Source organism: Nansenia antarctica, assembly GCF_963989245.1.
Source record: "Nansenia antarctica genome assembly, chromosome: 2".
Lineage (NCBI taxonomy): Eukaryota > Metazoa > Chordata > Actinopteri > Argentiniformes > Microstomatidae > Nansenia > Nansenia antarctica.
The window spans coordinates 2,560,119-2,572,561 of NC_137675.1; the positions used below are offsets into that span (position 1 = coordinate 2,560,119).

At 47.7% G+C, this 12,443-nt stretch overlaps 1 protein-coding gene across 1 annotated transcript in view; it reads left to right on the forward strand.

Annotated features, from left to right (window-relative positions):
• The window catches only part of LOC308151804 (neuropilin and tolloid-like protein 1), a gene marked incomplete at both ends in the record, with an annotated part of 41,105 nt that extends 34,111 nt beyond the window's left edge, over positions 1 to 6,994 (forward strand). The window contains 7 exons of the mRNA XM_080524699.1: positions 1,058 to 1,099; positions 3,061 to 3,176; positions 4,510 to 4,738; positions 5,340 to 5,453; positions 5,851 to 6,006; positions 6,067 to 6,614; positions 6,962 to 6,994. Coding sequence (XP_080380825.1) covers positions 1,058 to 1,099; positions 3,061 to 3,176; positions 4,510 to 4,738; positions 5,340 to 5,453; positions 5,851 to 6,006; positions 6,067 to 6,614; positions 6,962 to 6,994 — 1,238 coding nt within the window. The remainder of the gene's footprint in view (positions 1 to 1,057; positions 1,100 to 3,060; positions 3,177 to 4,509; positions 4,739 to 5,339; positions 5,454 to 5,850; positions 6,007 to 6,066; positions 6,615 to 6,961) is intronic.
• Between the last annotated feature and the right edge of the window lie 5,449 nt (positions 6,995 to 12,443).

The following is a 12,443-nucleotide window of genomic DNA, read 5'->3' on the forward strand; positions in this document are numbered from 1 at the left end:
CTGATATATTATATTACTACCCTAAACGGAGATAGAACCTTATAATTCTAAACTCACGATCTACAAATCCTCACCGTTGGGAAGCTCTCTCTGTCCTTTGACATCAACATTGATGAGAGGATTACAATAATGGGGTGGCTGTGTCTCAGGAGGTAGAGGCTGTGTCTCAGGAGGTAGAGGCTGTGTCTCAGGAGGTAGAGGCTGTGTCTCAGGAGGTAGAGGCTGGTGGAGGTAGAGGCTGGTGGAAGTAGAGGCTGTGTCTCAGGAGGTAGAGGCTGCTGTGTCTCAGGAGGTAGAGGCTGTGTCTCAGGAGGTAGAGGCTGTGTCTCAGGAGGTAGAGGCTGCTGTGTCTCAGGAGGTAGAGGCTGTGTCTCAGGAGGTAGAGGCTGTGTCTCAGGAGGTAGAGGCTGGTGGAGGTAGAGGCTGTGTCTCAGGAGGTAGAGGCTGCTGTGTCTCAGGAGGTAGAGGCTGTGTCTCAGGAGGTAGAGGCTGGTGGAGGTAGAGGCTGGTGGAAGTAGAGGCTGTGTCTCAGGAGGTAGAGGCTGTGTCTCAGGAGGTAGAGCTGCTGTGTCTCAGGAGGTAGAGGCTGTGTCTCAGGAGGTAGAGGCTGTGTCTCAGGAGGTAGAGACTGTGTCTCAGGAGGTAGAGCTGCCGTCTAATGATTGCAAGGTTGGCAGATCGGCGGTTCGAGCCCCGGCTGGCCACATGTCGAAGTGTCCTTGGGCAAGACACTGAACCCCAAAATTGCTCCCAATGAGCTGGCCGGCGCCTTGCATGGTAGCTTGCTGCCATTGGTGTGTGAATGTGTGTGTGAATGGGTGAATGAGAGGCCGTTGTAAAGCGCTTTGGATAAAGGCATAGCTATATAAGTGCAGTCCATTTACCGTTTACATTGGATCTTTTTGGGACAAGGGTTAGGATGATGGGTGCATGGGAGGCAAGTACAGGGGGCGGAGTCTGGACATAGGGGGTGGAGTCAGAACACGGGGGGAGGAGTTATAACACATAGCTACCCCACACCACTGGAGGCTCTCTAACATGGAAACTCTCTTTTCAGATCCAGACTTCAAAGACATCGGTGAACTGCCTCCTCTTCCTTGTAGGTACACGGCTGTCCTGAAGAACTATAGATTCTATTCTGTTATGTTCTATTCTGTTATGTTCTATTCTATTCTGTTATGTTCTATTCTATTCTGTTATGTTCTATTCTATTCTGTTATGTTCTATTCTACCTGTGTCCTGGTGGGTTTAACCTGTGTCCTGGTTAGTCTGGTGTGTTTATCCTGTGTCCTCGTCAGTTTGGTGTGTTTAACCTGTGTCCTGGTCAGTCTGGTGTGTGTCTGGTGTGTGTCCTGGTGAGTTTAACCTGTGTCCCTCTGGTGAGTTTAACCTGTGTCCTGGTCAGTCTGGTGTGTGTCTGGTGTGTGTCCTGGTGTGTTTAACCTGTGTCCTGATGTGTTTAACCTGTGTCCTGGTGTGTTTAACCTGTGTCCTGATGTGTTTAACCTGTGTCCTGATGTGTTTAACCTGTGTCCCTCTGGTGTGTTTAACCTGTGTCCTGGTGTGTTTAACCTGTGTCCCTCTGGTGAGTTTAACCTGTGTCCTGGTCAGTCTGGTGTGTGTCTGGTGTGTGTCCTGGTGTGTTTAACCTGTGTCCTGATGTGTTTAACCTGTGTCCTGGTGTGTTTAACCTGTGTCCTGGTGTGTTTAACCTGTGTCCTGATGTGTTTAACCTGTGTCCTGGTGTGTTTAACCTGTGTCCTGGTGTGTTTAACCTGTGTCCTGGTGTGTTTAACCTGTGTCCTGGTGTGTTTAACCTGTGTCCCTCTGGTGAGTTTAACCTGTGTCCTGGTGTGTTTAACCTGTGTCCTGGTGTGTTTAACCTGTGTCCTGGTGTGTTTAACCTGTGTCCTGGTGAGTTTAACCTGTGTCCTGATGTGTTTAACCTGTGTCCCTCTGGTGAGTTTAACCTGTGTCCTGGTGTGTTTAACCTGTGTCCTGGTGTGTTTAACCTGTGTCCTGGTGTGTTTAACCTGTGTCCTGGTGAGTTTAACCTGTGTCCTGATGTGTTTAACCTGTGTCCTGATGTGTTTAACCTGTGTCCCTCTGGTGAGTTTAACCTGTGTCCTGGTGTGTTTAACCTGTGTCCTGATGTGTTTAACCTGTGTCCTGGTGTGTTTAACCTGTGTCCTGATGTGTTTAACCTGTGTCCTGGTGTGTTTAACCTGTGTCCTGATGTGTTTAACCTGTGTCCTGGTGAGTTTAACCTGTGGCCCGATGTGTTTAACCTGTGTCCTGGTGAGTTTAACCTGTGTCCTGGTGAGTTTAACCTGTGTCCTGATGTGTTTAACCTGTGTCCCTCTGGTGAGTTTAACCTGTGTCCTGGTGTGTTTAACCTGTGTCCTGGTGTGTTTAACCTGTGTCCTGGTGTGTTTAACCTGTGTCCTGATGTGTTTAACCTGTGTCCCTCTGGTGAGTTTAACCTGTGTCCTGGTGTGTTTAACCTGTGTCCTGATGTGTTTAACCTGTGTCCCTCTGGTGAGTTTAACCTGTGTCCCTCTGGTGAGTTTAACCTGTGTCCTGATGTGTTTAACCTGTGTCCCTCTGGTATGTTTAACCTGTGTCCCTCTGGTATGTTTAACCTGTGTCCTGATGTGTTTAACCTGTGTCCTGGTGTGTTTAACCTGTGTCCTGGTGTGTTTAACCTGTGTCCTGATGTGTTTAACCTGTGTCCCTCTGGTGAGTTTAACCTGTGTCCTGGTGTGTTTAACCTGTGTCCTGATGTGTTTAACCTGTGTCCCTCTGGTGAGTTTAACCTGTGTCCCTCTGGTGAGTTTAACCTGTGTCCTGATGTGTTTAACCTGTGTCCTGATGTGTTTAACCTGTGTCCCTCTGGTGAGTTTAACCTGTGTCCTGATGTGTTTAACCTGTGTCCTGGTGTGTTTAACCTGTGTCCTGGTGTGTTTAACCTGTGTCCTGGTGTGTTTAACCTGTGTCCTGATGTGTTTAACCTGTGTCCTGGTCAGTCTGGTGTGTTTAACCTGTGTCCTGGCCCCCCAGTCTGTGAGTTTGACATGACGGGGCCGGACGGCTACGCTGAGTCGCTCCAGATCGACCGGACCCTGACGGAGGCGGTGGACTGCCGCTGGGTCATCCGCGCCCCCCCGCGCTCCCGGGTCAGTACGCTGCAGACAGCACACCTGAGTCAGTACGCTGCAGACAGCACACCTGAGTCAGTACGCTGCAGACAGCACACCTGAGTCAGTACGCTGCAGACACCTGAGTCAGTACGCTGCAGACAGCACACCTGAGCCAGTACGCTGCAGACAGCACACCTGAGTCAGTACGCTGCAGACAGCACACCTGAGTCAGTACGCTGCAGACAGCACACCTGAGCCAGTACGCTGCAGACAGCACACCTGAGTCAGTACGCTGCAGACAGCACACCTGAGTCAGTACGCTGCAGACAGCACACCTGAGTCAGTACGCTGCAGACAGCACACCTGAGTCAGTACGCTGCAGACAGCACACCTGAGTCAGTACGCTGCAGACAGCACACCTGAGCCAGTACGCTGCAGACAGCACACCTGAGCCAGTACGCTGCAGACAGCACACCTGAGTCAGTACGCTGCAGACAGCACACCTGAGTCAGTACGCTGCAGACAGCACACCTGAGTCAGTACGCTGCAGACAGCACACCTGAGTCAGTACGCTGCAGACAGCACACCTGAGTCAGTACGCTGCAGACACCTGAGTCAGTACGCTGCAGACAGCACACCTGAGTCAGTACGCTGCAGACAGCACACCTGAATCAGTACGCTGCAGACAGCACACCTGAGTCAGTACCCTGCAGACACCTGAGTCAGTACGCTGCAGACAGCACACCTGAGTGGGAGATGGAATATCTTAAATCGAGGCGATATATGCTTGTTTTCTGTGTCTGAATGCACTCGTTTTTAAGGTATCCCCCTGTTTTATTGCTTTTCTTTTCTTGTGTTTGAGAGCTGACTGTTTGCAGGGTACTGTAAGTCTGGTGCTACTACTGTTGTGTATCACAGGGGGAGGGGTCAGGACACATAGGGGGAGGAGTCAGGACACACAAGGGGGAGGAGTCAGGATGCACAGGGGGAGGAGTCAGGGCACACAGGGGGAGGAGTCATAATACATGCAACGGGTTCTCACGCTTAATTTGTATGAATTCATACAAACTAGATTGTATTTCAATTTCATACAAATTGTGTATTCTGCTTGAATAAAGGGATCCTTCTCCCTCCCTCCCTCTCTCTCTCTCCTCTCTCTCTCTCTCCCCCCCCTCTCTCTCTCTCCTCACGTTGCGTTTAGATATACTCTCGACGTACCCTCTCTTTCTCTCGAAAAGACGCTGAAGTCACGCTCCCAATCTCTCCACTATCCAGTAGAACTGCAACCCCCCCCCCCCGACCATAACTACTACTGTGTGTTACCTCACTGTTTAATTAATTAATTAACATATTTTGCCGTGTGGTCCAGATCTTCCTGCGGTTCCTGGAGTACGAGATGCACCACTCCAACGAGTGCAAGCGCAACTTTGTGGCGGTGTACGACGGCAGCAGCTCCGTGGAGCACCTGAAGAACAAGTACTGCAGCACCGTGGCCAACGACGTGATGCTGTCCACCGGGGTGGGGGTCATACGCATGTGGGCCGACGAGGGCAGCCGCAAGAGCCGCTTCAAGATCCTCTACACCACCTTCCAGGAGCGTCAGTCAAACAAAAACGCCTTTTTTAAAAATATCGTTCATTTGTATTTATTTTTCTAACACTACAACAGCTGTACCTACTGGTAGAGCCGCGTCGAGGGTCAAATAGACCCCCTTTTTAGAATGTAAATCTGCTATTTACTCACAGAGATCACTAGAGGGCGCTTATTTTTTTAGCCTGCCTCCTCCTACACAGAAAAACTGCAAAACAGCTTCATACTATCTTATCCTGAAGTGATTTTGAAAATGTAAAGATACTGGGGTGGTACAACGCACATATCTAGGAAAAGTCATGAAAGGAGGGTCCAGAAATATGATCGAGTGCAAAGATAGATTTTTTTTTTACTCACAGGGGTCACCGTGAGCTCTTCTAGTGTTAAAAATGTTAGTATGTTTTTAGGGGCATTTATGATTTATTGGGATAAGGAGCTTTTTGGCTTTCAGTCTGTTGGCTGTGTTGATAGCATTTGGGGTTCTTATAATACGGTTGTTATTGTCTTGTTGTTGTTGAGGTTGTGTTGTTGTTGTTGAGGTTGTTGTTAATGTTGTTGAGGTTGTTGTTGAGGTTGTTGTTGTGTTGTTGTTGTTGTTGTTGTTTTCAGCTCCGTGTGAGTCAGACACGTTCTTCTGTCACAGCAACATGTGTATCAACAGCACGCTGGTGTGCAACGGCATCCAGAACTGTGTCTATCCATGGGACGAGAACCACTGCAAAGGTCTGTCACCCAGTCTCCCCTGGTGTTCTACCTCCCCCAGCCTCCCCTGGTGTTCTACCTCCCCCAGCCTCCCCATGTGTTCTACCTCCCCCAGCCTCCCCTGGTGTTCTACCTCCCCCAGCCTCCCCTGGTGTTCTACCTCCCTCCTCCCAGCCTCCCTTGGTGTTCTACCTCCCCCCAGCCTCCCCTGGTGTTCTACTTCCCTCCCCCCTGCCTCCCCTGGTGTTCTACCTCCCTCCTCCCAGCCTCCCCTGGTGTTCTACCTCCCCCATCCCACCAGCCTTGTTGTATAATAGTGTGTAAAAAAAAACACCTCCAGTCATTGAAGTCTCTCTAACTGTCTCTGCCCCCCCCCCCCCGCCCCGCCCCCCCCCCCCCACCTCTTCGGCCTCGTCAGAGAAGAGGCAGAACAACATCCTGGACGGGCTGGACCGGACCAACATGGCCGTGATCGGCGTGACCTGCAGCCTGGTCCTGGTCCTGTTCGTGGTCTCCCTGGTGATCCAGGTCAAGCAGCCGCGCAAGAAGTACGTCATCCGGCGCGGCGGCGGCGGTGGGGGGGGGATGGACGGGGGAGGAGGGGGGGGGATGGACGGGGGGGTCGACGACGAAGACTTCGACCCTCTTCCGGCCCTCTTCCTCCACGAGCGCTTCGCTGCCCCCCCGCCTCACTACGAGCTCTGCGCCCTGAGACGGGCGGCCTCCTCCGCCGACATCGTCACGACGACCGGCGGCGGCGGCGACAACAACAACAGGGCCGGGGGGGAGGATTGTGGGGGCGGGGAGGGGGAGGGGGTCGGGGGGGGGGACTTTGACCAGAAGTTCCACAACAACAGCAACAACTTCCGGGGGTCCGCCAAGTGCATCCGGGACCACCACTGCGGGTCGTCCCACCCGTCCAGCGTACGAGGGAGCCGCAGCGACTTGACCGCCAGCGGCATCTTGTCGGACGCACTGCAACAACAGCAGCAGGTCCAACAGGCCCTGGCCCAGACCCAGGCCTACCACACCACCCCCACCACCCAGGCCTACCACACCACCCCCACCACCCAGGCCTACCACACCACCCCCACCACCCAGGCCTGCCACACCACCCCCACCACCCGTAGGAGCATCCTGGTGATGAAGAAGCAGCACAGCTACCAGGGGGACTGGGGAGGAGTCAGGGGCGGAGAGGAGGAGGAGGAGGAGGAGGAGGAGGAGGAGAGGGAGAGGGAGAGGGAGAGGGAGGACAGGCTGACCACCAGCAGTCATTATATTCCTCATCCTCCTCCTCATCATCCTCTTCATCCTCCTCATCATCCTCCTCATCATCTTCATCATCATCATCATCATCACGGTATGGGTGGAGGAGAGGAGCACGGCGTACACCACCACTCGCACTCCGCGTCCAACGACTACTGACCGCGTGAGGGACTGAAACTGAAACGCTGATCGCTAATTATTCCCTTTGTTGATTGATTTTTTTTTGTTATGTTTTGATTGTCTGTCTTCCATGTTGACCCCAGGAAGAATGGTTTCTTCACTATGGTGATGACTGATGAGGATCTGTTTAACACTAGAACAGCCGTGTCTATGTTACCTACTATAAGAGCCGCCATAGTCTTTACAATGGGAAGCTGCTACTTACACACAACGACCACTAGTTGGCGCCGGCTTGTAAATTAGCCTGCCTCCTGCACAGAAAAACTGTGAAATATCTTCATACTAGCTTATCCTGATGTGATTTAGAAAATGTAAGGATACTGGGGTGGTAGAACGCACATATCTAGGAAAGGTCATGAAAGAAGGGTCCTGAAATTTAATTGAGTGCAAAGATATAAAAAACTAATTACTCACAGGGTCAAATGATCCTGCCCATGGCTGTTCTAGTGTTAATGACCCCACCCATGGCTGTTCTAGTGTTAATGACCCCACCCATGGCTGTTCTAGTGTTAATGACCCCACCCATGGCTGTTCTAGTGTTAATGACCCCACCCATGGCTGTTCTAGTGTTAATGACCCCACCCATGGCTGTTCTAATGTTAATGACCGCACCCATGGCTGTTCTAGTGTTATTGACCCCACCCATGGCTGTTCTAGTGTTAATGACCCCACCCATGGCTGTTCTAGTGTTCCATAAGTTGTGTTCCAACACTAAGGCCCAATCCCGATTCTCTTTTTTACCACTTCGGCTCGTTTTGGAGTCACTCGTTTTGGAGTCACTCGTTTTGGAGCCACAGCCGTAGTGGTTCCCCAGGGGAAATGGGACAACCCTTCACGACGTCATCCGTAGTGTAATGAATGGGTTAATTCATAGTCAGGACAGCGCATGCGCCTTAGAGAGAGTTCGTGATTAGTGTTGTTCCGATACCATTTTTTGATCCCGATACCGATACCGATACCTGACCGTGCAGTACTTGCCGATACCGAGTACCGATCCGATACCACGGCGTTTGAAAAAACAAAACAAAAAAACATGTTTTTTGAGCCGCATACTCACCTCGATGTAAAATTATTGCTAACACTTAGTCTGGCACTGCTCAAAACCTTTGTAAAACAGGAAAAAATACCAACAGAGAGTGAATGCTATAGAACTTTTTTTTTATTGTCTACCTGGTATGGTGACAAGAAAATCAACCCCTTATAAAACCTGAAATGTGGCTCTCACAGATGCCAATCAGTGCAATATCCATTTAAGATATAAAACAGTCGTAGTAGTAGTGCAACAGCAAGTGAACATTTACAAACAAAATAACTTTAGTACTTAAAAAAAAAAAAAAAAAAAAGTTAGTACTCGCCGATACCGATACCAGCATTTTTGTGCGTATCGGTGGCCATGCCGATACTAGTATCGGTATCGGAACAACACTATTCGAGATATACCAGTAGGTGACTGACAGGTGTCGAGAGAACCGAAGTATACTGGTTATACCTTTGTTGAACCCAGACTCAAGTGTCTTATTATTCTATGTCCAAGTGACATTACACGTAGTATCGTAGAAAAGCATTGACGCTTGTGATTCATTCACAACTTGAATGAACTTGAACGCTATCAATCGATCAAACAAGTCATAAAATAAAAAAGAACAATGCTTCATTATCAGACCATGACAGAATAAGCTCTAACCCAGGGGTGCCCACACTTTTTTGAACCAAGATCTACTTTTCAAGTAGCCAGTCTGCCAAGATCTACCAGTCTAGTTTCAACATCGCAAACGTACACGCACGTACTACAAACACACACACACACACACACACACACACACACACACACACACACACACACACACAGTTCCCAGCCTGCATAGTAAACTCACAATACACTTTCTCTCTCTCTGTCACACAGCCACACAGGAGAAGACCATCACAAACCCTCCCTCTTTGCTATTCACACTCACACACACACACACACACACACACACACACACACACACACACACACACACACACACACACACACAGACACACAGACACACACAGACACACAGACACTCTCACACACACACACACACACACACACACACACACAGACACACACAGACACACACACACACACACACACACACACACACACACATTTGCCAGTCTGCATAGGGAGCCATAGCACAAACCCTCCCTCTCTCTCCCCCCCCCCTCTCTCTCCCTCTCCCCCTCTCTCTCTCTCTCTCTCTCTCTCTCTCTCTCTCTCTCTCTCTCTCTCTCTCTCTTACACACACACACAAACTCACTTTCTCTCACTCACACACTGACAGCCAGTCTGCAGTACCATAGCCAACTACTGATCCAACAAACAGAAAAGTAAACCAGATACAAAACAGGTAGTTCCCTAGTTTGAAAGGAGGAAATAAATGCATTTCTCTACCTTAGTGGTAGACCTGGCACTGGGAGGAGGCAGCTAGTTTCTAGTAGTCAGGGCTGTAGGAGCTGGTTGCAAGGTGTCATCAGCCACTGTGGATCTGTCATCGAAAAGGCAATCTGCAGCCTCGAGAAACACTTTTTTCACAATTTCGCCGTCTTTGAATGACTTCTTGTGTTTAACAAGAACGTGACTGACGCGATAAGAAGCTATCGTTGCAGCCGTAGGCTACGTTTTCGCTCTTTTGCCACATTTCCCTTCTGCGAAATAGCCATCGTAGATTTACAGATCAGACAGACTTCCGTGTAAAAACGTCCTCCTCCCATTCTGGATGGAAGTTGTACGTTATTGGTTTCTTACTTGGTTCAGCTTCCCCACTCATTTGTATACCCTTTCTTTAGTATTATATAGTAAATAGTAGAAATTGGAAGGCTAACTAGTTAATTAGTCTCGCCGGTATTTTGGAGTTGGCGCTGTTGACTGCGCATGCGTGGTGAACCTGTGTTAGGTGTAGGTGAAAAGAAGACTGGCTTACCTGTACGTCAATCAAGTATATATTTTCTTTCTCTCTCTCTCCTTTTGGGTTTTGTTCAATGCCATGCGATCTACCCATACTACTTTTGCGATCGACCGGTCGATCGCGATCGACGTATTGGGCACCCCTGCTCTAACCTGTATGAAACCTGTGCTCCAGTGGTGTAGTCTAGGTGATACGCAGGACTATACCGTATAGCCTACCCACTAGGAAAGGCCAAGGATTTCCGTATACCCACTTAAAAATGTGTGAGGATACGTAACGGCGTTTTGTGACAGAACATTCACTTTCATTCATAAAATTCACCCCGTCTGTGTTACGAAGCACTTGACTTTTGGACCATTGGGACTGACTATAGCGTCATATACCATCAACGGGCGGAAACATGAAATATGTCAAAATGCAGCACTATCATGCGCAGATCAGCCTTATAACATGTAATTTATATATATATATATATAACAGCACAGCTATATTTTTATGGCGTTACGAAATCCGATGACAGGAACGCTGGAGAAACAGCTGTCCACTGCATTAATTAACTACATGTCCTTGATGAGTCTCCCGCTCACTGCCCTCCATCAAAAATGGCACATCCATCGATAATATTACATAATAACAACTGCTCGGATTAGATTGCGAGTTGTTTTGGTATAATAAGTGCCGCAATACAGATAGCGTCATATACCACCAAGCGGGGCGGGGGGGGGGGGGGGAATTTGCGCCTATCATGCACATATCAGCCTGTGGATAGATAACTTTAGATAGATAACTTTACATTAAATATGTCTACCATCATCCGCTGTCAAACACCACAATTTATTTTTAAATAAACATGAGTGTACATCTCTGTAATCGCGCACCGATGTATTTATATGGGGAAGGCTGTGCTTGACGATTCCATTGGACTGACGCCGGGCAGAGGAACAGGGACTGTTCCTTAGTCTAATGCAGCGGTTCCCAACCTTTTTGGACTCACGGCCCACTTTACAAATCTCTACAGTATTCGCGGCCCACCTAGTGCGCGAAGCGTGTAAAGAAAAGGTCTATAATGCATTGAAATGACATTAGTACATCAGACATTAGACATTAGACATCAGACATGGAAATATGTCAATGCGCGGCTGTCATGCACAAATCAGCTTGTAACGTTAGACACACAGCACATCGGCATAATAACATTTTGTTGTTGTTGTGCTTGTTATAAAGAAAAGGTCTATAATGCATTTAAATGAATGATACAACCCATTAATAATATTACCTAATAACAACTGCTCGGATTAGATTGCGGGTGGAAATAGGTCAAAATGCGCATCATGTACAAGTCAGACGAACGTTTGATTGATAACTTTACATATGTGTACCATCATCCGCTGTCAAACGCCACAGGTAATAATTGATTTATGATTGTACATCTCTGAAATGCTCGACTATCATGCAGCGTTGCGTTACTGTAACGTTAGACACAGCACCGACATAAAAGCGATATTTTGGTTATGCTTGTTATAAATAAAAGGTCTATAATGCATTGTAATGACATTGAACTAAGATAATACGATGGTTATCATAATTTTTCAAGTCTTTAATTACAAGTAATTCCAGAAAAAGTAAATGACATTTCAGGCTCGCTTCCGTATTACGAGAGCGAAAAGAACATTTCTGTAGATGTTTCGCAATGCATGCCGGAAGGGAGTCTCATGGCTCCGAATCGAACGAGGGTCAAGATTTTCTCCGAACGGAGCCATGGAAAACCCTAACCCTAACCCTAACCCTAAATGAGTAATGAATTGGGCCACTACAGCTACACGTGAACGCGCAAAACGGAGCGGAGGGGTGAAAACGGAGCCGGAGTGGTGAATTGGGATTCACCCTAACACTATCCCTAGCCCTAACCCTAAGCCTAACACATCAACCTATTCGTCATTGATTTCCATTTGTTTTCATACACTTTGTTTTGTTTTGGTTGGATTGTGTGACGCATGAACAAGGCAATTGTATTGGAATCATGGGATGTTTGTCTTGTGACTATGTAAATGTAAATGTAAATGTTTATGTTTATTAATTTAAGTTTGCATTATAGTGTTCCTCTCTCTCTCTTTTAAATGGATGTGTATGTATTTATTTTGTTGTGTCAAATGCAATTGTGTGATTTATTCTTCATTCATTCACAAAAAAAATCTTAAACGTTTTTTTACATTTGTTTGCACATATTGTTATTATTCAAGATGTTGCACGATGTTGTTGTGTGGTGTTGTATGTGTTATGTATTACCAGTATGTATTGTGTGTATTCACATTATTCACCCTGTCAATTATGGTACACCGATGTCCTTTCAAACTCTCCAAAGACCTGGACTGTTATGTTGTCTATTAAAGGTGCACATTTATTTAATCTCTCATTTTAATTTCAAAATCATCATTATCAATCATCAGGAAATTGTGTCAAAGGCTTGTAAAAAGCAGTTTACTGTAAATAAAATAAACACATTTAAGGGTGAAAATCCCAGTAAAGAAAAGGCATGGAACAAAAAAAAAAGAAATACAAGTCGGACGAATAACTACAGCGCACCGATGCGTTCTGAGCGTGAGAGAGCAAGAGGGGCTGCAAAGGTTATTTT